The following is a 25,750-nucleotide window of genomic DNA, read 5'->3' on the forward strand; positions in this document are numbered from 1 at the left end:
CCCTAAATTGATAGTTTTGGTAGGATAGCTTCCTATCAGTGCCCCACTAAGAAATTGAAGAACAACGTTCATGAAGAAGTTTGGAGTGAAAAATGACCATTATTGAGTCATTTGAAGGTGTTTGGATATATTTGCTGCAAACATATTTCTGATGCAAGAAGAGTGAACCTTGATGATAAACGTAAACCTATGATTCTGGTAGGATATCACAAAACTGGAGCATACGGGCTATTTAATCCAGTCAATGATAAGATCGTGATGAGTCGAGATATTGTGATTAATGAGAATTCTGCCGGAGATTGGAATTCTTGTGATGCAATTGACAAGCCATTTATGAGATATGGTTTAGACGAAGCAATTAACGAGGTCGAAGTCAAAGCAATTGTCAATATTCCAGTCGAACTCGAAGTCCAAGCAGTTGCTGACATTCCCACACACTCGAAGTCGAAGAGGGTGTGGCTAGCATAAGCGGAAGACATTTAAGAACTATAGTTATTCCAAAAATACTTCATAACTATGAATTGGTTGGTGATGATGAAGTCACACCAAATGGAGAATTAGTTCATTTCGCTTTATTTGCAGGCGATATACCAATCAACAATAGCAAGGCTTTAAAGAATAAACAGTGGAAGTCAGCTATGATTGAAGAGTTACAAGTGATCGAAAGAAACAACACATGGAGGTTAGTCGAATTGACAACACACACAAAAGCTATTGAAGTGAAATGGGTGTTCAAGTTGAAGCACAATGTTGGTGAATTGATAGCAAGACATAAAGCTAGATTAGTAGCTTGAGGATTTATGCATAAAGCAGGACTCAACTATTCTAAAATATACACACCAATACAAGATTGAAGACTGTCAAATTGGTGGTAGCCTTAGTATGCAAGCAAGGTCGGTCGACATTTCACAGATGTGAATTCATCATTTTTGAATGGTCCTTTAGATGAAGAGGTATTTGTCACAAAACCTCATGGGTTTGTGATACATAAGGAAGCAAGGAAAGTATACATGTTGCACAAAGCGCTCTATGGCCTTAAGCAGGCACCTATGGCATGGAACAAGAAGATCAACTTACACTTAATTTAATTGAGATTCATCAAATGCAAGTTAGAGTATGGTGTCTATGTGCAAATTTTGGCACGAGATATAACCATTATTTTCTTATATGTTGATGATTTGCTGGTAATTAGTAATAGCTTGGAGAAGTTGTTGAAGCTCAAAGAATTGATGATGAGAGAGTTTGAAACGTTGGATCTAGGAAATTTGTCATATTTCTTAGGCATGGAGTTTCAAATAACCAAACACGATATGGTACTGTACTAAAGGAAGTATGTCAAATAGATACTCAAGAGATTCATATGGATGATTTGAATCCTACATCCTCACCCGTCGAACCAAATTTGAAATTGGAGAAGCATGGAGAGGAGGGCAAAGTTGATGTCACATTGTTCAAACAAGTTGTCGGATCTCTGAGATTATGGGCAACAGCGACATGATATAGGTTTCTTAGTTCGATTGGTGAGCATGTACATGAGTGAACCAAGGGTGTCACATATGAAGCCTACAAAGAATTCTGAGATACTTAAAATGATCGATAAATTGTGGAATTCTGTTTTCCACGAGATTCTAAATGCAAAGAAGCTACGGTTACTTGCTACTCTGATGTTGATTGTTGTGGAGATAAGGAAGATCGAAGAAGCACAACTGGTTATTTCTTTCAAGTATTTGATGCTCCAATATCATGGTGCTCGAGAAAGCAACTTGTGGTGGCATTATCATCGTGTGAGGATGAATATATAGCAGGATCCTATGTTGATTGTCAAGCAATATGGATCAATTTTGTGCTAGAAGAGATGGAGGTCGAAGTGAAAAAACCACTTGTATTGTAGATCGACAATAAGCCACTCATTAATCTTGCAAAAAATTCAATTCTGTATGAAAGGTGTAAGCACATTGAGGCTAAGTTTCTTTTCCTAAGGGAGGAGATAAACCAAGGTGAACTTGAAGTGAGACATTGCTCGAGTGGAGCACAGTTGGCTGACATTTTCATCAAAGGACTGAAGATCGACAAGTTTCTAACTTTGAGAAAAAAATTAAGAATAATTCAGATCGACTATGATTATTTTGTGTTCGACAACTTGAATTATAAGAGATATGTTGTAATATAATTCAAGTTGTAGCCCAAGCCCAAATTAGATAAGTTTAGGATTTGTTATGTTAGGGACTTAGCATAGAAGTCACATACATTTATATGTTAGGGTTTGTTATGTTATGTTGTGATATGTTTGTTATTCAGTTTTGATTAAGCTTTCAATAATAACAACTCTTAATTACTTTTCATTCTCTCTTATTCCTTCTCTCACTCAAAGTGCCGCACACACTAACACTTACAAAATTTACATATCTATTAAAAAAAACATCAAGGATAATTTTAGTTTGTCAAATCCAATATCTTTCGGAAAAACATAATGGGTAATTTTTTTAGTTTGTTAAATCCAATATGTATTATGTATCATGATTAAATTAAAATCCATATCAACCTTATTAAATTCTCTAAATAGACATTTAATTGGAGTTTAAAATGCATATTTAATACTTATGGTTAAAGGTGTTCAAAACTGAATCGGCCCAAAAAAACCTGAACGAAAAAACTGAACCAAACTAAATCGAAATTGCATTTGGTTCTAATGTGTTTGAGTCATGTTTTTAACAAAACTGTGCAGTTCAGTCCGGTTTGTGGTTTCTATTTTACAAACCGAACCAAACTACATTATGTTACAACCCAAACTTCACTTAACCCACATCCAACCGAAACCCAAACTTATTATACTTTAGTCTTATAATTATAAATGGTTTTCTCTTCCTCACACTTAAGGTTTCAGTTTAATTCTTCTCAAACCTCTCATACGGTATCTTACCTTTTTCTCATCTTCTTTTCCATGTACATCTCGTCTCTTCTTCTCTAGTCTCTCATCTCTTATGTTCTTTCTTTTTCATCTTCTTATTTTTATTCTACTGATCTCTCTTCCAATTGAGTTTTTGATGCACTTCTTCTCTAATCTCTCATATCTTCTGTTCTTTCTTTTTCATCTTCTCTAATCTTCCATCTCCTCTATTTTTCTATTTTGATATAATGTTTTTGATATTGTTTTATACTACTATTTTATGATTTTTTTCCTTCCATTTTTCTCTAATACTATTTTTGTATATTAAAAAAAAATTGTTCAAATATGATGAATTTTGTTGTTATTTAATAACGTATAAATGACTAAATACAAAGTTATGTTGTCATCTATATATGTATCTATGACTCAATAATTTTTTTTGTAAAAATATGAACCAACCCAAATCACATTGGTTTGATTTAAGTTACTTTGATTTTATTTTTAAAAGCCAGCTGAATCAAATTGAACCGCACAATTTTTTTCTCTTGCGGTTCGGATAACCTTGTACATAAAAACTGCACTGCGACCACCCCTATTTATAATTATAATATCAATGCATGTTAAGATTTTAGTTTGTTAAATTTCCTAAATAGTAAAATGGATTTTAATTGAAAATTGAGAATGCATATTAAATTCTCTTCCATTCTCTCTCTTATTCTAAGGGTGGGTCTGTTTTGTTCAAATGAGGGGGGGGGGGGGGATTTTAATGGAAGGGAGAGAATGGGAGGAGAAGTGATGGGTTTTTTTAATCAGATGAGTGTTTGGTTCAAACGAGGGGTTGAGAGGAAAACAGAGGGATTTTAATTAAAAATATGTTTGTTCAAGAGGGGAGGAGAGGGGCTTTATTAATAATTTATATTTTTATCCTTATTATCTTACATAACTGATACAATATGATATTCAAATGTGAAAAATTTATACATATTTTCTTGTTAGTAAAATTTCTAATATTGAGTGACTAAAAAGTTATAATTTACTATATAACGTTAAAAAATTGAGTTCACTTAATTCAAATGAAATGTTCAAAAACAAATTAAACAATATGTTGATAACAACTTTGAAATCGTAATGAATTATTTAACACATCAAACACATAAAATAATTTATTATTAAATATAAATGGTTTAAATTTTTTAATAAAATAATTATAAATTAAAACGAAAATTTAAAATTTGATATAAAAGAAAATATTATAGGATACATAACAAGAATTTTTTTTTGAATATCCATTTTTTAAAAAAAAATTTCAGAAATAACCAACTTTTCAAAATAATTCCCCAAATGTCCATTTTTTGCTAAAAAATACACGTTGTCGCCAGGGGGGGTGGCGACAACACTGGGCTTTAAGAGAACTCGCCAGTGGGCCTGACGCCCATGTGTATTTTTTAGGTGTTGTCGCCACCCCCCCTGGCGACAACACCCCCCCTTTATTTTTTTTTTCTTTTTTTTTTTTGTAATTTTTTTTCTTTAACATAATTTCCTCCTAATTTTTTTTATGTTATACTTTTCAATTATTAATTCAAAATGGATTTTATAAATAATTATTTTTTTTAATATTAATGTAATTTTCAATATTAATGTAATTTTTTTCATTATTTCCTCTTAATTTTTTTCATTATTTCCTCTTAATTTTTTTTTCAATATTAATGTAATTTTCAATATTTTTCAATCTTATTTTCATTATTTCCACTTAATTTTTTTCATTATTTCCTCTTAATTTTATTCATTGTTTCCTCTTAATTATTTTTTTCAATATTAATGTAATTTTCAATATTAATGTAATTTTTTTCATTATTTCCTCTTAATTTTTTTTCAATATTAATGTAATTTTTTTCATTATTTCCTCTTAATTTTTTTCATGCTATTATATTTTAGGTAATTTTTTACTTTCAATATTAATGTTTTCGGTACTATTTTCTCTTAAATCTTTGTAAATTTTATTGGTTCCAAATATTTTCTCCATGGTAATATTTGGTAATTTCTTTCAATATGTACCATGAACTTTTTTTTATTTAGTAATTTTTTTTGTGTTGTAACCCATAAAATTTATAAAAAAAAAAAGTTCATTTCATTGAAAAAGTAAATTACAAACATCATCGAAACTAATAACTATGTTGTGGAACTAGATCCACGATTGGGACATTTGGTCCTATTATGTCCTACCTCACGACATATACTACACTTCCTCTGCATTTTTTCAGTTACGTCCATCTCGGTTCTAATACGCCTGCTGTTTGGTCGACCGCTTTTATTCCGACGCATTAAATCGTTATGCCAAACTGTTTCCCCCTCGTACACAGGCCAATATGCTTCCATTGCTACCACCGGAAAGTAATTGTCGTATACGTTGAGCAACGTTGATACCTTGTAAATTTCTGATACCAAAGATAATGCATCAAAGTGAGTATGTGAACATGCTGCAAGGACATGGGAGCAAGGCATGCGATATGCTTGAAATTGGCCACAGTCGCACCAACGATCTGGGATATTGACGCGATACTGTTGTCGTGGAAGTCCCTGGTTGTGGTCAATTGTTTCCTTTACACTGAAGGTGTGGCCATGACGGTCGAACTCGGTCACCCGATGAGTGTTACCCTTGGCAGATTCCTGTTGTATATATTTCATGCAGACATCACTATATACCTGTTGTGTTTGTAACACTGAATTCCACCTCTTACCTCGTGTGGCGAACAAAGTTGCCATCCGAAAATACGTAGCACTAACAATGGCAGTTACAGGTAGGTTTCGTATGCCTTTGAAAACCCCGTTCATTGATTCCACAAGATTTGTAGTCATGTGGCCCCACCTAGCCCCATCGTCGTATGACCTAGTCCATCTTGCTCTATCAATGCTGTCAATCCACCTCCCTGCATCTGGATTTGTCAACGCTATTTCTCGGCGGTAGTATTGAAATCCAGGTTGGTTTAAGGCATACCCCGCGTTCACCAAGTGGTTCTTCAAAAATTTATCCTTGATCTCTCTCATAAAATTCTGTGCTATGTGCCTAATACAGTAGACATGCTTAGACGGAGGGTTGTGCCAACCATTTGCCGGATTGTTGTATGCGCTGTCAATAGAAGCGTGCCTGTCAGAAATCAAACAAAGATTAGGTTGTGGAGCGACTCTAGCTCGGAGATTCTTCAGAAAGAAACCCCAAGCAGCAGCTGTTTCGCCTTCTACCAAAGCAAATGCTATTGGAAAAATGTTGCTATTTCCATCCTGCGCGACCGCCATCAATAAAGTTCCCTTGTATTTCCCATACAGCCACGTTCCATCAATTTGAATAATCGGCTTGCAAAAACCAAAACCGACGATGCATGGTTGAAACGCCCAGAATAGTCTATGGAAGATTCCATTACCTTCGAGAGGGGTTCCGTCCTGGGACTGTGCCGGCAGTGTCTCCAATATACTAACAGTCCCAGGTGAATACAATTGCAGTGCAGCCAGGTAGCGAGGAAGTTGTTGGTACGATTCCTCCCAGTTGCCGTAGACTCTTTCAATTGCTTTCTGTTTCGCCAACCAAGCCTTTCTGTACGAAGGTCTGTATTTGAACACAGAAACGCAATGAGAAATAATTGTCTTCACCTTCAGGGATGGGTCAGTTTCGACCAGAGGAATGATGGTATGACATATCATGTCATGACTGAGTTTTCGATGATCTTGCGCCATGTTAGTGGTGACGCAGGTGTGGGCTTGAGATATCGAACGTATCACCCACGCGTTAAACTTCTTTCTGAACGATGCCTTCAGCATGTATCCACATTCCGGGTTTTTGCATGCAATAGTGACTCTCTCTGGATTTGATCGATCGGCTTTAAAATCAACACAATTTGCTAAGTGCCAATTTTTTATAGCCAACAGACAATCATCCTTCGAACGAAACGTGTCACCCTCTTTTAACTCCTCGCTTGACCTCATGTATGGATTGTAGAACATATCGGACGATGGCTCGTCCTCTCCTAAATTAAGCGTTGTGAAATGTGCCGGAGGTGAATATGCATGTGTATCCGGTACTCGATCCGGTACTGGAACTTCTTCGTCACCTTCATCTTCGGATTCACGATTCACCAACTCATCAACAACATCTTCTATATCAGTTTCTTCGTCAATGACATGCTCGGGTTGTTGTTCGTCATCAACAACAGGATCAATAACTTGTGACTGAATATTTTGCGAAGGAGCATTTTGTTCAACCACTATGTACAGTTCCAGATAATCATAACCAAAATGCTCATGGGTGAGGAACATGTTTTGAACCTCTAAGTCAGTTGTTATCTGTGATTGACAAAATATGACTGAGTTGTTAGGTTGAAGAAGGGGTTGTCGGTAAAATATCTGAGAAACTTGTTCTCTTATTTTGGATTCGATTTTCCTTTTTAGATAAGAGAAATCTGATTGTCTATTTAGAGCAAAACGTGTTGAGTTTGTGTTTCTAAATATAAAACCGTTTGTGTCGCAGTGGTATGTCTCACCATTCATATGAACACGAACTTTGAACTGCGAGGTGGATGCCATAATTTTGATATGTGTTTGTGAAAGAAGAAATGTGAGAATTGTGGTGTGTTGTAAAAGGAAGAAATGTTTGGGAAAGTTGTGATGGTTGTAAAAAATAGTATGTGAAGTAGTTCCTATATATCATGCAAGAAATCTTACACAAGGGTAATGCATGCAAGAAATTAAGCAATAATTCTGCACAAGATAGTAACTTTGACATGACTAATGCATGCCACAAGAGAATCTCGTCCCCACCTCTTACACAAGGATAATGCATGCAAGAAATGAACCAATAATTCTGCACAAGATAGTAACTTTGACATGACTAATGCATGCCACAAAAGATAGGGCTGCATGCATGAAGATAGGGGGAATCGTTGCAGGAATCTATCAGGAATCGCTTCAGGAATCATTACAGGCGCATGCTAGGGTACAGGAACTCGTTTCGGACGCATGCTAGGGACAGAAAACAGATGGGGACCATGTGGGGCCCTAATTTTTATTCTTCAAAATTATTGTTTATGTTTTTCCCTTGTAAATGAAACCCTAATTGTCCCTCTATAAATTAGGGTTTCTTGTGTGCATCAGTACACACACGAAAAAAATGAGATCTCGAATAAGGCCAGATAGCACGCACCGGACTACTGAGCCTCCACCACCTGTAAGGCGTTTGGACTATCAACCTCCCATTGTTCGAAGAAACGGATACGTTATTTTCTCTGCCGTCAAACCTCCCATGCAAGTAATGTTTTGGAACATTCAATCCATGGACCAGCTTAAGAGAACCCTTCTCAGATTTTTGGAGGGAGAGTGGAGTCAAGGCGAACAAATCAGATCTATCAAGAGACTTAGAACAAGGGGAGGTGCTTTTCTTGAAAGACAGCGTTGGTGGGAGACAATGGAGGACGACATTCAATGCACTCGAATGATGGAGGACAGAGAAGACATTGTCCTAACCGTTGTAATATCCTAGATGTTGCAGTTTCTTTATCATTTCAGCTACTTCTGTACCGTCCAATTAAATGCTCTGAGCATATATTAATGAAATGTTTTGTTAAAAATTATGATAATGCATGTCACAAATTATGATAATGAATTAAAATCTATTATAATATAAAATTCTCAACATCTAAATAAAAAATAAAAGTATATGATAAATCGGTGCAAGACACTGCAGGGAATCTCGTCCCCACCACAGACTTGACGGGACAAGACACTGCAGGGAATCTCGTCCCCACCACAGACTTGACGGGACAAGACACTGCAGGGAATCTCGTCCCCACCACAGACTTGACGGGACAAGACACTGCAGGGAATCTCGTCCCCACCACAGACATGACGGGACAACACACTGCAGGGAATCTCGTCCCCACCACAGACTTGACGGGACAAGACACTGCAGGAAATCTCGTCCCCACCACAGACTTGACGGGACAAGACACTGCAGGGAATCTCGTAATAACCTATGCATTTTGGCTATAAATATGTTCCCAAACTTGTTCATTTTCTTCATCACCTCTTATACTTTCATCAGAGCAACTTATCATCAGAGCAACTTTGTGTTTCATCATCAACAAACATGTCTCTCCTAACTATGGGTCAAGAGCATCGAGGCACCATTGCAAACATTGCCACTTATGTAAGTTTGAGTAAACACTTAATTTTTTTTACTTAAATTTACTAATTTCAAATACTTATGGGAGGTGTTTTTTTTATAGGATGTCACGAGATTTAGGACCCGTGCTGGTAAGATGAATGCTCCTGACCCTTTGATTGTGGACTACGTTAAACGTGCGGGATTTGGTGAGGTAATGAACTTAACACATACCTCAGTTGATATGAAGTTTATATTAGCATTGTGTGAGCGTTGGAGGCCTGAGACTCATACTTTTCACCTTCCAATGGGTGAATGTACCGTCACTCTAGAGGACGTGTACATGTTGTTGGGTCTCAAAACAAATGGAAAGGCAGTGTATGGAAATGTCCAACAACCAAACGCCCTATGCGTCGAATTGTTGGGTGTGGATTTAATAGAGGGTGAGGGGCAACAAAGGGGTAGGGGCCAAGGTATAAAGCTTGCTGGCCTTCAGGAAGCTTATGTTGGGCTTAAATTGGATCAGTTTTCTGACGAAGAAACTATATTGCGGAAAACTAGGATGTATATTATGTTGTTGTTTGGTAGGTTTCTATTTCCCGAAGGCACGGGAAATAATGTTAATTTTATGTACTTGTGTTTACTTGGGGACATTGATGCAATAAAGACATATAGTTGGGGTTCGGCTGTGTTGGCATACCTATATAGTTCCTTATGCAAATGTGCAAAAAAGGATAGTTGTACATTTAGTGGATGTGCATTCTTGCTACAAGCATGGGCATGGTGGAGGATGCCGGTATTGGCCCCTGCAAATCCAAACAGTTACGCCTTCCCTTACGCTTCAAGGTAACTTTTGGATCTTATTTTAATTATTGCTTTTTATTCTATTATTATTTGTCACTATATTGATTTATATCTTTTAATGTGTTTAGGTTCAATGCACTCGGAATGGATTGGTCCAAAACGCCTGATTCCAAAATCATTTTCTACCGCCAGCTATTAGATCGACTAGGACCCCAAGAAGTAATACCTCTAAAAATGTCCATTTTCTAAATATATTTTTAAAAATAACTATCTTCTATATTCTGAAATTAATATTATTTGCTTTGCAGTTTATTTGCCGTCCTTACTTGGAATTGGACCACGTACCCGACCTTGACGAGGCGGCTATTTGGACAGCAAAATCACCCATCATACGGTTCACCACTGTGGAGATGCACCCGAGTGACCGTGTGAAGCTCCAATTCGGCATGCATCAAGGTATCCCTGACCCACCTGAGCCTGACTGTTTGGGACGTTGGCATCTTGCGAAGGTTAGCGAACAGTGGTACGTACAAAATTACAAGTCCTTTGCCATAGAGCAGCGTAAAATATGGGCTCGTCGATCAAAAACGGTTCTAGAATTTCCTGTGGCGCCGGGAGAAATGAAGCCAACTGTTGAGTATGTAAACTGGTACAGGTCCGTCACAAATCCTGAAATGATTGTGTCTGCCCCTTTCTATTTAGCTGACCCGCGAGCACAACCTCCATATTTTGGAGGACAACAACAACCACCACCAAATTACCACCAACAACAACAACAACCACCGCCACCAAATTACCAACAACAACAACAACCACCACCAAATTACCAACAACAACATTACCCACAACAACACCAACAACAACAACAACAAAGTTACCACCAACAACCATTGCAACCACAAACACCTTTTTACCAACAACATTCCCAACAACTCCACCCGTTTTTTTCATCCCAAACTCAACCACAAAATCAAGAATTCCATGCAGGGAGCTCTTCTAGATCACATTACCAGGAATTCCATGCGGGGGGCTCTTCAAGATCACCACCAATGACCCCCGACATGGGCATAGAAGAAGAATACCCGCAATACACCACATTCGACCAACACACATCACAGTACCCCAGCCAACAATTTGACTTCAACACACCGCCACAACCATTGTATTTTAACCAAACCGGATCCACCACCAACTTCCAAAACTTCCAGGCTGCACCCACTAGGAGAAATTTTAACCCGCCTAGACACAGCTTCGACAGCGCCGCGGGCACCCGCCTATCCTATGGAGGGAATTCTATAGGTCAAGATGTTGAAGACCCAGGTTTCATTCAGGGACCGTCGACTATGGCACAAGACGAACCAAATAGAGGGGGGCGTCGTCGCGGGAATAGGGGGGCATTACCAACTCGTGACCCGTCTACACGACCCATTCGGCAACCTCAATGTGGATCGTACCATGGTCCACGTGGCGCGCAATAAGATTTTTATTTGTATCTTGAATGTATTTTGTAATGTTTTTAATTATAATGTATTTGTATCGTTAATGTTTTTTGAAATGTCTTTAATTTTAATGTATTTCTATCGTCAATGTATCGTTATTGTATCTTAATATATAATTATTTTAACGAATGTCCAACTTATATTTTAATGTATTTAATATTTTTTAAAATAATATTATTTTTTTAAAAAAATATTTAATCTTAAAATTTATTTTATAATATAAATATAACATTGTTTTACTAACCAACTTCACAACTATATTAACCACAAAAATATAAGTTATTAATTAATTATTTTACTTATAATTCATTAACTACTTCCACTACTTCATTGACCAAAAAAACCTATATTATTAACCATGTTCAGACACTAAATTATAAATAAGTTAATTAACATTTATATTCCAAAAATAATTTTAACAAGATAGATAAAAAAAACAATGTAAAAAAATTATTGAAAAATTGTTGTTAAAAAAAAAACTAAAAAAAAACTAACAAAAATTATTAAAACATTGGTTATTAAAAAAAAAATACTGAAAAAAATTAAGAGAAATTAATGTTAAAGAAAAAAAATTACAAAAAAAAAAGAAAAAAAAAATAAGGGGGGGTGTTGTCGCCAGGGGGGGTGGCGACAACACCTAAAAACTGCACATAGGCGCCAGTGGGCCTGGCGAGTTCTCTTAAAGCCCAGTGTTGTCGCCACCCCCCCCTGGCGACAACGTGTATTTTTTAGCAAAAAATGGACATTTGGGGAATTTTTTTGAAAAGTTGGTTATTTCTGAAATTTTTTTAAAAAAATTGGTTATTCAAAAAAAAAAATTCACATAACAAACTTAGAAAAAAAACATAAATAAACATAAAAGAGTTATAAAAAAATAATAAAAAAAAGTGAAATGATTATGATTTATATTAAGGACAAAAAATTTAAAATAATTTGAAGGTGGAGAATAATTATAATAAATTAATAGAAACAATCAAGAAAAATCACACAGAAGAGAGTAGTAATATAAAAAAAACAATGAATAATTTTGAAATATTAAAATAAAGCTGAGAATATTATAGTAAGTATAATAATTTTTAAAATATTAAAATTCAAATTCTCTCTCCTCCCCTTCAAATTTCTCCGATTTGGAGGAACACAAAAAATATATTTTAGAGACCACTCATAAAATTTAAACCAAACACATTTAATTAAAAATATTTCATTCCTTTCTCTCCATCTATCATGAACCAAACAATAAGGTTTGCAATTTTCCCCCGTTAACATAAAAAGTCCATTTTTCAGCTTCTCATTTTCCATTTTCCACATTAGAAGAGTCTTGGAATTTGATTTTAAGTTAGCAACCGGTGTTCCAAACAAATACTAAATGTATATTTTTTAATTTATCTTTCACTTGTTATTTTTTAATAATTATAAATACATATTTTTAATAATTTATCTCTTCCGTTCATTTTTTTAATCACTGTGAAATGATTTATTCAACACTTACTTAAAAAAAAAAATAAATAAATAAACGACCAAAGAAGTAAGTTGAGCCGGTCAATAGTGATTGCTTAGTTGTCATTTAATACATCAATAATGGTCCTTAGTTAACAATACTACTTTTTGACAAGATTTTATTTTTTCACATCAAAAGCAAGCAGACCGAGTTCAATCAAGTCCATCGGGGTGTTAATACTCATTTGTACTTGTTATGGAAAAAATTGATTGCAACTTTTGAGTTTAAACTCTCTTTTTTCCCCCTCTGAAATTGAATTACATGGTAGATAGCATATGCCAAATATGTTAAGCCTTGTACTTGTACATCTCGTGTCATACAATGTTTTTACCAGTAAACATCAAGGTGGTTTTGGATACAAGGGAGTCTCCAATTTAAAAAAACGTGGTAAATAAAGCAAAGAATTAACATTACACGATGCCTTGAATTTTCGATCACCGCTGCTCTTGCATCCATCCGATTCAGCTTCAGAATAACAACAGTTGAGAGGAGAAGAGAAGAGAGACACAGATTATAACAAAAAATTGAGGCAATAACACAGTAGACCAGGACTTTTCAAGAGCAGAAAGAACCAAACTCAATTAATATTTGGTCAGACTATACAGACAAAAAGGCTATACTCTTGAACTATCCTTATATGGCTATCAATATCAGTGATGGCCGCGCATAAGTGACGACAGAAAACCGTGGGATGACTTATCTTTGTGTCTATCTAATTTTTCATCATTGACCTGGTAGAAACATATAGCTGAAAATTGTTAAAATAGGTCCAAGTTTGTAGCTGAAAAGTGTTAAAATAGGTCCAAGTTTGTAGCTGAAAAGTGTTAAAATAGGTCCAAGTTTGTAGCTGAAAATTGTTAAATAGGTCCAAATTTGTGCTGTTTATAAAAACTTAAGTAATAATTAATTTACCTCTTTTGCTATTTGCAGAAGAATCTCAATTATTTCAGAGAAGGCTGGTCTCTCCTTTGGATCTTGTTGCCAGCACCGCTCTAGTAGTTCAGAAAGTCTTGGATGCGTATGTTTCGGAATTGTAGGCCGTAGACCCTAATAGTAATTAAAGCCACATGAAGTTAGTGTGCATAAACAAGAAGAAAAATATTAACCGAAACGTTATCAGAAAAGAGGAAATAATAAAAACCTTCTGCACCACACCAACTGCTGCTTGCAATGGGGTTAAGTAAGAGTAAGGCAGCTGATTCCAAAAAATAGAATAATTAGACAACAGTAATAGATGGCTGATCCAATCAAAATTTGAGACAAGAAACGAATAAAAGATGAAGCGGCAAAGCTCACTTCCTGACATGAAAGTGCTCACCTCTCCGGTTAAAAGCTCCCAAAGTGATATTCCAAAACTGAAAACATCCGCCTTCTGATCATATGGTTTGTGTTCAATGACCTTCAAGCAAAAGTAAAATCAATAAAGAGGTGTGAAATACAGTCAAACATCTAAGTTAAGAAAAAAATCAGAAAAGAAATGAAAATATGAATGGAACCTAGGAATAAGTAATGCATTACATGCTTGGTAAGGAAATAGCCAAGAAAGACAAAAATAAAGTGGCCACCATTTCATCTTTTTTAATCTTAATTATGAAACACAGATATAGAAAAAACTGTAATAGAAATGTTAGTTGAATGCCCAAACAATAAATTCAAGATCAATATACCTCAGGAGCCATCCAGCGGTATGTTCCAGTTTCAGCTGTCATCACTCCAGACTGAGTTTGCACTCTGGCGACTCCAAAATCAGCAACTTTGACCAACTGGTGAAGGACATGCTCTTTGAGTATATATGAAATGATAATTTTGAGTTTCAAGTCTTATAATGTAAGCAATTTTTTTCATCTCATTTCTGTCTATGCAAGTTCACAATTTACTTTATGTGGTATGCTGACAACCAGCCAGCATTACACAACTACTAGTCTTAAACTTAATATACGAACTATAACAGTAGTTACTCTAACTCGAGATGACTTGCAGTTTTGGTTCATCAATGAATTAGAGCCAAAGATGCGGATACTAGTATGAACGAGAAACAGTAGGAAGAGATAGTCACAAAACTTGTACCTCAGGATAATGAATATAGAAATACTACGATTAATTATCATTTGAAACACCCTTAAATTCTGGTAATAAATTGCCACACGCTCAATCTACAAATCTATAATCAACTATGAATTGAAAATATGAGAGTAAAAAATGCATGGCACAATAATAGATTTAAGTAATATATCACTGATATAGGGTTGCAATTGATGGAATAAGACAAGATTTATTTGTAAAATCAAATATTAACAAAATCAATAAAAAAAAAATAGGCCAATAACATTGAAAATGCAATGGAAACTGGAAAGTATCAATATGTGCATTCAAGGAGTCCCCTTACTTCATTTTCATCCATCAGAAGATTGGCAGTCTTGAGATCTCTGTGAATTATATTATTTTGATGCAGATAGTTCATTCCCTTGGAAACATCAATCGCTACTTTTATCAAAGATGGAAGTTTAAACACACCCCGTTGTCTGTGCAGAAAGTCATATAAGCTTCCTCTAGACATAAACTCTGATGAAACATAATCACATAAGCAATACAGTTGAATTATTAGGCTACTGAACAAGGCACCCAAATCATCTTAGGAATTGAAGTACTTGATACAACACAAATAGGAAATTGGATATCCTTATGCCAAACTCAATTCCAAAAGCTAGCTCAATGGATGGATAACCCAAGCCTTATAAAGACTACTCTGGCTATATCTCTAGCCGACATAATTTCATCAAACCCCCCTCACACTAAGGAGTAAGGACTAGACATCTCAAATGTGGACAAATGTGAGTGGCTTAACTACACAAATCTTAACACACACATTGCTTATATAAACATACACACAGACATGCTCAGGAGTGTTTTTTTGAAGTATGCAAATACCTGTGATCTAATAATAAATCTAGAAGAAGCTTTGATACCTTTTTAATGGGGGGGTGCAACCGAAAAGCTAGCTCAAGGGGCGAGGATTATTCAAAACTTATAAAGATTACTTTGCCAAATATCGATAGACAATGTTGGATCTCAACAGAGATACAAAACAAATTATAGATAGGGAGGTTGTGCACAAGGCTTCCACCATTGTGGGGTGTGGGGAGGGTCAAATGGATGTATTCTCCACCACAGGCAGTTGTTTTACAATCCAGACCCACAGACACAGTGCAGTAACCTTGCCCTTGCATCAAGACTCACAGCTAGCCCCTAAACTAATAGTAATAGTAATAGTATAAAAATAAAACATAAATCATAAATTCTCAGAGCCCTCTCCTACTTACCAGTAACAATACAAAGATTTGGTGGCCGAGTACATGCACCAATGAACTGAACAACATTCTTGTGTCGAATCTTCCTGCAGCAAAAAATAAGTCATAATTGGCAAAGGAAGAATTGTTATGTAGATCTACAAGGATACAATGTTACTGAAATTTACATGGATAAAAAGGACTAATACACAAACTAGTGAAATAGTCAAGAGGGAAATATTATAAGATATTGTCAGAAAATATTCAGAAGCATTCGATGTAGGATACCACAAAACTTGAGATATTATTGTCAGTAAATATATCCTTCCTGAGTGGCCATAGCAGACAAGTTAGATAATTTCTCTCAGAATAAAGTTCTTACCTAATCCAATATTCAAATTAAGCCAAATTCATGAATTCTAGACCCAGGCATATTAATAGTCTAGATTATTTAATGTCAATTTCCGGGAATCTGTTAGAATCTAAGAGTTGGAATTCTATAATCCTAACAGAATCAATCTGCCGTACAATTTGGAATTATATATATCTGAAATGCATGGATTTTTTTATAAAACTTAAAAAATTAGAATTACAGTCAAAGTATGCTTCATTTTGCATAATAATGAGCAGTTAGAACAGCTTTGCACAGGTGCAGGAGAGCATGAGAACATGATGAAGTCTCTTTTGTAATCAGAGCACAAAGATTTCTATAAGGCTGACAGTACAAGTTTTCCAACAGATAGTTCAAAAAGAGGTAACAAGATTTAAAAAAATGAACCGAAGGTATAAAGAACAAGAGGTTTGATTTTGTCTGCAACTAGGAAGAAATGCCCAACCTATCCAATAGATAATGAATCTCTAATATAACTTATATCAAGATGATGTATCTACTATCAAGTTCACCGTTTTTATTCCCACGTTATAGTTATCATTTGATACGTAACAAAATCAACAATTATTAACAGGAAAAGGGAAGTTATGGCACAAATTTTCATTGCTAAAGTTGCCTTTTCCGTTCTCAGATAACATAGAACAAATACAAGAAGGAAAGGTGGAAAGTATACAAGAAACAAAAATCTCAGTAATAGGAAAGAAGTTGCATCAATTATATTCAGTTGTGCAGACAAACCTCATGATATAAACTTCCTGTGCAAACTCTTTCAGCATATCTGTATTTATGCGTTCAGGCTTAAGAACTTTGATAGCCACTTCTTGACTGCAATAAGTGCCTCTGAATCTAAGGAAACCAGTGAAAGAGGTACAGAGATGCATCAGCTACAAAAGAGATGTAGATTTCTAATATGCTTCATACATAAATAACTTACAAGTCACCAAATGATCCAGAGCCAACTTTGTTTTCATATTTTAGCTGGCTGGTATCAATTTCCCAGACATCAGCTCCATCAGATGGTATTTGTATGCAATGAGGGGGTGATTCCGTCCTTGTCTGGTGTTGATCATTTAAGGAATATAGTATGCCCTGATTTGATAGATATTGGTCCTACAGAAGGTATATTTCATATCAACAAGTCCTTAACACATGAAATTTAACAGATTGCAAGAGTGAAAAGAACTAATAATTATAAAAGATGTTGCAATTGCTCGTATGTCGTCCAAATTAGTATAAATTCCTTTTTTGTAAGTCAAACTGCAGAACTTCCACTTCCCTTCTTAATTGATTAGGTACCATCACATCAAAATTCATAATAACTAGCAACCATAGATGTTTTCTTTTCTTGTTAACAAGAAATTTAAGATATCTTCAAAAACCTAGAGTTTTGTATTTTGAAATGAATCGCTGAGGCATATACCTTAACCTTCCAAATTTCCTTTTCCAACAGACCTTTGAGCTCCTCAGTTTCCTAATGACAAAAGGAAAAGGCTATAGAAGCAAGATGCTATTTGGATATAGAAATATAATTGAAGATAGTGTGTGTTTTTACGAGTTCAATGCTTATATATTTTTATCCTACCTCATTAGGCCATCCCTCAACAACGAAGACATCCAGGGAAAACCCATCAGAGGTGGAAAACGCATGAGCTTCTTGAATATTTAGTCCAATCTCACCAAGTATTGAAGTTAACTGAAATGCATACATAGATAGTCAAGTGTGAGAAATGCATACATGGTCAATTCATGGACACCCATGTAAATTGTCAAATTTATTAAATTGTGTTGCAACACGTCGATGGAGGTGTAAAACTTTTTTACACCAATATTTCAACCAAATTAAATTCATTCAAAATCTCCAAGCAATTTGATCCTTGAACAATCAAAGTTAGTTTTTGTGTTGGTGTTTGAGATCAAACCATTGACCTCCGTATTATTCTGCTCCTTAACTCTCCCTCACCCCAACCACCAATTCACCCTTATAATTTGAGTCATTTTTGTAATTTGATTTGATATTTATTTGCAACTGATGTTGAGATTACAGAAGAGAACAAGGAAGCAGTCCTCTTCTCATTGTTTAACTTATGTAAGTCTCTTTGAAAGTTGTTAGATCAGTACAATTGGAACTTCGGCTAATCAAAATATAAAGAGCAACTTAAATTATATACTAAAGTACTCATCACCTAAAAAAATTCAAGAGTAAAATGCTCGACATTAGCATTTTATACTTTACATTTAATTATAAATTTACTTTACATGAGTGTGAATCTGTATTAAAGTTTAAATTTATGGGGTTGCATGTAAATATTAGCAACTACTAACCAATCATCCATACTTTCTTGCACATTCATAAGTGGTGGATTTAATTTGTGTGAAAAATGAATACTTTGGAAATTACAACTTACAGAACTTGACCCTGTTAAAGAGTCCATATTGGAGGAGGCGTGTTAAAGAGTCCCCATCGGATGAAATATGGCATGGAAATATGTTTATATGTGGGAAAACTAAAGCAACACTTGTTTACACATTTTCCAATCAAAGATCTTGGTCCATTGTAATACTTTCTAGGAATTGAAGTTATTCAATCAAAAATAGGTATCGACATTTTTCAGAGGAAATATGCTCTTGACATTTTTGAGGAAACAAGGATGCTTGAATGTAAGCCGGTGCATACACCTATGGGTCCAAATTTGAAGCTTATACCTAATCAGGGAGAGCCTTATCCAAACCCAGCCCAACATAGAAGATTGGTTGGAAAGTTAAACTGCCTCACTATGACTATGCCAGACATTGCCTTTCAAATCAGTGTCATTAATCAATTTCTCAATTCATCATGTGAGTCATTTAAATATTGTTGTTCGGATCCTATGATATATCAAAGGCTAAATGGGCTTGTTTATACGGATAGAGGCCACAAAAATATTCTTGGATATTAAAATGCAGATTGGGCAGGAGATACTGGATATATAAGATCCACTTCAAGCTATTGTGTTTTCATTGGAGGTAAAATCTAATCTCATGGAAAAGCAAGAAACAAACAGGTGTTGCAAGGTCAAGCACTCAAGTTGATTACCGTGCTATGGCTAATGCAACATGTGATTCTGTGAACTTGTCTGGTTAAGGAATTTGCTTCAAGAGTTGAAGTTTTGTGAGATAGGTCCTAAGGAACTTGCTTGTGACAACCAATCGGCTCAACCCCTATCGTCCAATCCAATCTTTCAAAAGAGGACTAAACACACAGAGGTTTATTGTCGTTTCATTAGAGGGAAGATTCTCTCAGGCATCATAAAGACTTCCTTTGTCAGATCTAATGATCAACTCGCAAGCAACATGCCAACTACTCCCTTCATCTCAAATTATATGCCACTTTGCAAAACAAATTTGTCTCGAATTATAAGTCACTTTACAATTCCAATACAACATTAATTTTTTTCCTAATATACCCACTACTATTTATTACTCTTCCTTCCAATTTTTTTAATTTCTCTTTCTTATACAAAATAAATTATGCTCCTTAATTATGCCCAAAACAGCTTATAATTTGGGTCAGAGGGAGTAAGTCCATAATGGGTCCTAGGATAGCTTACATATGTAGCATGCGGGATGCATCTGACATATATGCTCCAACTTGAGGGGGAGTCTTGACTGTAAATATATTTTGTATTTATTGTTTATCAGGCAGGATTCTATCCCTTGGTAACTAATTCTATATTGATAAATGTTTCTGTTTTGATATGATCCTATAATTATGGGAGTATTTACTTAGCCTTTTGTGCATATAGACTTGTAATTTTCTTATGAATACATGAGAAATATTCAGTTCTAAGACGGTATCAGAACCTATCCAAATTCCGTTGGACCATCTGCTATCAAGTTTCTGCTATCCGGTCACCCACCATTTATATTCACGCACCAAGCCTAATTGAGTGGGGCGTGAGGGGGTGTGTTAAAGAGTCTCGCATCGAATGAGATATGGCAAGTAAATATGTTTATAAGTGGGGGCAATCCTCATACCCAAAAAAGCCTTTTAGCTTCATTCTAGTTTCAGAAAGCCTATGTTTGACACAACAAGGCAATGGCAAGCAAGAAATACTTCGAGCATAGCGATTTTCAGGAAGTTCTATAACCAAATCAAAAGGCTAGAAAAGCAAGAGCTGATTGAAATTATCATGTTGGATGTAGGAGATTACAGTATAAAATAAAATGAGGATTAAATATACTAAAGAGAAATATCTCCCAATGATTTAAAAGCATCATTTTACATCAGTAATGCAGAAATTTTAAAGAATTAACCACCTGACTAAGAAGTTTAGGCTTGTCAATTGTTGAAAAGGTAATCTCGTGCATGGGCCTAACATGAATAAGTGAAACGATCAGTAAGTACCAGTCAAAAATTTAAACAGTAACACATTTATTAAATACAAAAGAATTTCCTTCTACAGAAAACAAAAAATAGAGTCTTCGTGATCTATAGTGTTAAAGCCCACAAGGCCACAACCTTGTCAATTATATATCTACAGTCTTCCCATTGACTGATTTTACATTTTTTCTTCTATACATTATACTACAGTGATAAACAAATCTTTATGAAAATGCCTATCAGAACTAAATATTCCCCTACCAAGAGGCTTGCCCTTGGTAAAATATTATCTTCAAAGAACGCAGGATTTTAATAGTCTTCATCTATATATCGACTTCATAAAAATAACAAAAAAAACACTTCTACTTCAACTACCAACATATGACCATTTTTAACAATACTAGACAAAGACAAAGAAAAAAGTGAATACATTCACAACATCCTGACTAGAAGTATAACAGTCCAAACTGAATTCATTAAGATGTATACCGGTTAAAGTTTGGCGTCACACCCATAGCATTGTCTCCATCCTCAATGTTATTTTTATTTGCTTGAAGTGCAAGAGCTTCAAGGTTAGAGGAAGAACCAAAAGTAGGTGGTGCATGAATTCTGTTTTGACCAAAAAAGAGACAGATAACTTTAAAAAAACAAACTAGTGGCACAAATGAAAATATAATATTGATGAGAACAATTCAACAAGAGTTAGGATGATAAAATTATTCTTATAGGGCAATGGGAAGGATAGAAAATAAACTGACTAGACAGTGTATGAACTATACCCCTGCTTTAAAGAATAGTTAAGAGAACTCTGTGCATCTTCTTTCTCAGAATGATTTGAATGCATGGAAGAATCATTATGATTCGCACTACCAAAAGGATATACCTGCATTAAAAACGATACAGATATATATAAATCAATCTGCACATATCACTACTCTAAACTTCATTTAAACCATTTATAAAGATACTGATTCCAAAAAACCCAAATCTTATGCCAATAATAACACTAACCAGTTATAAGCTAGTAAATTTAAACAACCTTTAAGTGTTTTTTTACGCTTTCCTTACCTGTACTAAACGAACTTGAAATGCAGGACGATTAGCAGGATTCTCTGCCAACTCGAGCAATCTCTTATGAGCTAGAACATCTTCTGCTCTCTCCACATTCACATCCAATGCATACCTATGTAGTAGCAATCACAGTGACCAACCACGAGACTCGTACAAAAACCACTCTGGCAAATTCACTTACAAAAGTAAAGTAAAAACAAAACAAAACAAAAAAGAAAAATTACTCAGCTATATTTTTCCTTTTTAATTTTCACTTCAATTCAATTCAACTAATCACAGTTCATAATAAAACGAATAAAATTTGAAATAACGTGACTTAATAAATAAATCAGGAACATGAAGAAACAATAGTCACAAATTATAATCAATAACTTTCACAGAAATAAACAAGAGAAGCAAGGTTAGGTTAATTAAAGCATAGTGAAAAACCTAGCAGGAAGACGATTGAAGTGAAGCCATAGCTGATCATCGAAACCAGGTACATGAGCTTCTTCACAATCGGAATCCTGAATTCGACGAAGCACTTCATTGTAGACCTCAAGTTTCTGACGATGATGACGTGGATTCGCGTGTGACTGCACCGCTCTACTTCCGCAACTCTCAATGTCGTTCTCGATCACCATGAGCGTAACGAGAACGAACCAGACGAAGCACGATCAACAACAACAACAACAGCAGCAGCACCAGCACCACTCAGAAGAAGAAGAAATGAGATCGCGAGAAATTGAAGAGAAGAAAGAGCAACGAAACGAAAAGAGAAGGGAAAGTGAAAGAGGAAAAGAAGAGATTTATTTCTTCAGAGATTTTAGTTGTTGACGAAAAAACTTTTTATCGTTTTTAATTTTTAATTTTTAATTTTTTTTTTTTGCTGCTTTGGTTTGGATTGGTTTGGAGGTTCTTCTTTCATAATAGGTAAGTGTTTTTGGGTTTGGCGCAGTGTGTTTGTTCTCAGCTATCCACGTCAGAGTGGGGCCTACTTAGCGCTTAAAATGGACACACCCGGCAAATTATTAAGTAAAAAAGTTTGTTGATAAGGGATTAAATTAGTGACAAAATAATCATAGAATACGTGTATGTCACGTGGCAATACTCGCTTGCCTAGTGTGTGGATAAATGTTTGATTTCCTTAAAATAGTAAGAACGAGTTTGAAAAAGTGGGTGATGAATTTTAAGTGTGATTAAATTGAGTATTGGTCCTATAAGATGGATGGGGTTTCAGTGAGAGTTCAAAAATGCTGGATCTGGATCCTCTGCTGCTGTTAATCTCAGCCTTTCATTTATCTATTTTCTTACTTCAAAATTAATTCAACTTATTCTTTTTATTTTTCATGATTTTGTGTTCATTTGATCACAAACATGAGAGATGGCTGGACATAAACAACAGGAGAAGATTATTTTCTAAAATGCTAATAACATTACATTACATGTTTCTCAAAATATTATATTTTATTTATCATCCAATAGTTACCCTCTGTTCCGTTCATTTATAAGTGTCATTTTTGTGAAAAAAATTTGTTTTAGTTTAACTGTCACTTTTAAATTTCAATGTAATAATTATTATAATTTTGTTAAAATTGTTCCTAATTAATTATTATGAGAAAAAAAGGTATATTAAAATGATTAAAAGTTAAAGGTATTATAGACAAAAGAAAATTATAGCTTAAAAAATAACAACCATTATTAATTTTTATTAATTTTTTTGGTATGTGTAAAAAATCAAAATATGACTATTAAAAAGAAACGGAGGGAATAGATTCCAATTCTTAAGTTTGATGAAATCAAATAGAAAGTCAAAAATCTCTTTTTTTAGAGTTTGAATGTGTGAGGTTTTTATAGTTAGAGGGAAAAATGAGTCTTAACCTCTCATAAAAACGCTAATAAATAAAAATGTTTTCATTTTATAAATATGGTTGTATGTTTAATTTTCAAGTTAGTGAATAATTTAAGTATTTGGTCAAGTCTATTAAATAATTTAATGTATTTGATCAATTTTATTGAATAAGCAATGTATCTAATACACTAATTATTTAATTAATTTTAAATTTTTTTTGTTATAATAGTGACGAGAAGAATATTTTTTTAAAATAATATATATATACTGAATATCTCAATTAAAATCTCAATCTCATTAAATCAAGAATCATAATTATCGAGTCAAATAAAACTACATAGAACGTTAGGTCACCATACTTCCAAGTTATTGGACACATTAATCCTTCAAGATTAAGATTTTATTCTCAATCTTGACTAGAAAAATTGTTCTGATCACCTAATCATTAATATTTTCATCTCTGTCATGAAAAAGTTTGAAAATTTCTATTTTTACCTATTATGAGTATGCTCGATCTCATTAGGTCACCATTCAACACAATATGTTAATACATCTCGATCCCATGTCAATCAAGAACCAAATCAAGTCACCTTGTTTTTTTCACTACTATAAAATATACAGTTCACAGCGAATTAGACGTGTTCCTTTTATTTTTATTTTTAGTCTACTTTTTACCACGGTTAAAATTCCAACCATGCTGAAAAAAAGTAAGAACGAGTTTGAAAAAGTGGGTGATGAATTTTAAGTGTGATTAAATTGAATATTGGTCTTATAAGATGGATGGGGTTTTAGTGAGAGTTCAAAAATGCTAATAACATTACATGTTTCTCAAAATATTAATAGAAGAATGTTTAATTAAATTTTATTTATCTTCCAACTGAAATCAAATAGTTACTCCCCCTCCTTTATAAGTGTCATTTTTGTGAAAAAAATTTGTTTCAATTTAATTGTCACTTTTAAATTTAAACCTAATAATCATTATAGTTTTGTCAAAATTACTCTAATTAATTATTATGAGAGAAAAAAGTATATTAAAATGATTAAAAATTAAAGGTATTATGGATAAAAGAAAAATTATAGCTTAAAAAGTAACAACTATTATTAATTTTTTTGAATGCGTAAAAAGTCAAAATATCACTGTTAAAAAAACGGAGAGAGAATAGATTATATTTATATTCCAATTCTTAACTCTGATGAAATCAAATGGAAAGTCAAAGTCTCTTTTTTAAAAGTTTGAATGGGTGAGGTTTTTATAGTTAGAAGAAAAAAAGAGTCTTAACCTCTCATAGAAATGTTAATAAATAAAAATGTTTTCATGTTATAAATGGTATGGTTGCATATGTTTTATTTGGTCATTATAAGTAAATGTTTAATTTTAAAATTATTGAATAATCAAAGTATTTGGTCAAGTCTATTGAATAATTAATGTATTTGACCAATTTTATTGAATAAGCAATGCATCTAATGCACTAATTATTCAATTAATTTTAAAAAAATTGTTATAATAGTGACGAGAAGAAACTTTCTTAATATATATATACATATATATATACATATATATATACATATATATATACATATATATATATATATATATATATATATATATATATATATATATATATACACACACACACACACTGAATACGTCAATTAAAATCTCAATCTCATTAAATCAAGAATCATAATTATCGAGTCAAATAAAACTACATAGAACGTTAGGTCACTATACTTCCACGTTATGGGACACATTAATCCTTCAAGATTAAGGTTTTATTCGCAATCTTGACTAGAAAAATTGGTTTGATCAACTAATCATTAATATTTTCATCTCTGTCATGAAAAGTTTCACAATTTCTTTTTTACCTATATGAGTATGTTTGATCTCATTAGGTCAGCATTCAACACAATATGTTAATACATCTCGATCTCATGTCAATCAAGAACCAAATCAAGCGACCTTGGTTTTTTTCA

General features: G+C 34.1%; 1 protein-coding gene across 2 annotated transcripts; it reads right to left on the reverse strand.

The window, feature by feature from the left end:
• Positions 1-13,041: 13,041 nt before the first annotated feature.
• On the reverse strand, positions 13,042-22,833 carry LOC131651994 (serine/threonine-protein kinase STY17). 2 transcript variants are annotated; one of them, XM_058921750.1, is made up of 16 exons: positions 22,375-22,832; positions 21,943-22,057; positions 21,654-21,757; positions 21,364-21,483; positions 20,811-20,865; positions 18,097-18,207; positions 17,935-17,985; positions 17,449-17,624; positions 17,253-17,360; positions 16,157-16,230; positions 15,223-15,398; positions 14,504-14,599; positions 14,155-14,235; positions 13,978-14,031; positions 13,749-13,883; positions 13,042-13,567 (listed from the first exon to the last, which is right to left on the reverse strand). In XM_058921750.1, the coding sequence occupies exons 1-16, from the start codon at positions 22,566-22,568 to the stop codon at positions 13,487-13,489; spliced, it is 1,731 nt and encodes a 576-aa protein (XP_058777733.1). In that variant the 5' UTR covers positions 22,569-22,832; the 3' UTR covers positions 13,042-13,486. The 2 variants fall into 2 exon arrangements, 1 of the variants encoding a protein (XP_058777733.1); XR_009298537.1 differs by having other exon boundaries at positions 13,509-13,603; positions 13,670-13,883; positions 22,375-22,833.
• Positions 22,834-25,750: the final 2,917 nt, after the last annotated feature.

The sequence above is a fragment of the Vicia villosa genome, linkage group LG2 (assembly GCF_029867415.1).
Source record: "Vicia villosa cultivar HV-30 ecotype Madison, WI linkage group LG2, Vvil1.0, whole genome shotgun sequence".
Taxonomy (NCBI): Eukaryota; Viridiplantae; Streptophyta; class Magnoliopsida; order Fabales; family Fabaceae; genus Vicia; species Vicia villosa.

Bases quoted from the DNA above. Each gene is read 5' to 3' on its own strand.
- LOC131651994 (XM_058921750.1), bottom strand. From the start codon at position 22,568: ATGGTGATCGAGAACGACATTGAGAGTTGCGGAAGTAGAGCGGTGCAG. The intron at 21,484-21,653 runs GTATAGTTCATA...TGGTCAAAACAG, and splicing joins AACTATTCTTTAAAGCAGGG to AATTCATGCACCACCTACTT. The intron at 13,884-13,977 runs GTTTTTATTATT...AATTACTATTAG, and splicing joins CAGTTGGTGTGGTGCAGAAG to GGTCTACGGCCTACAATTCC.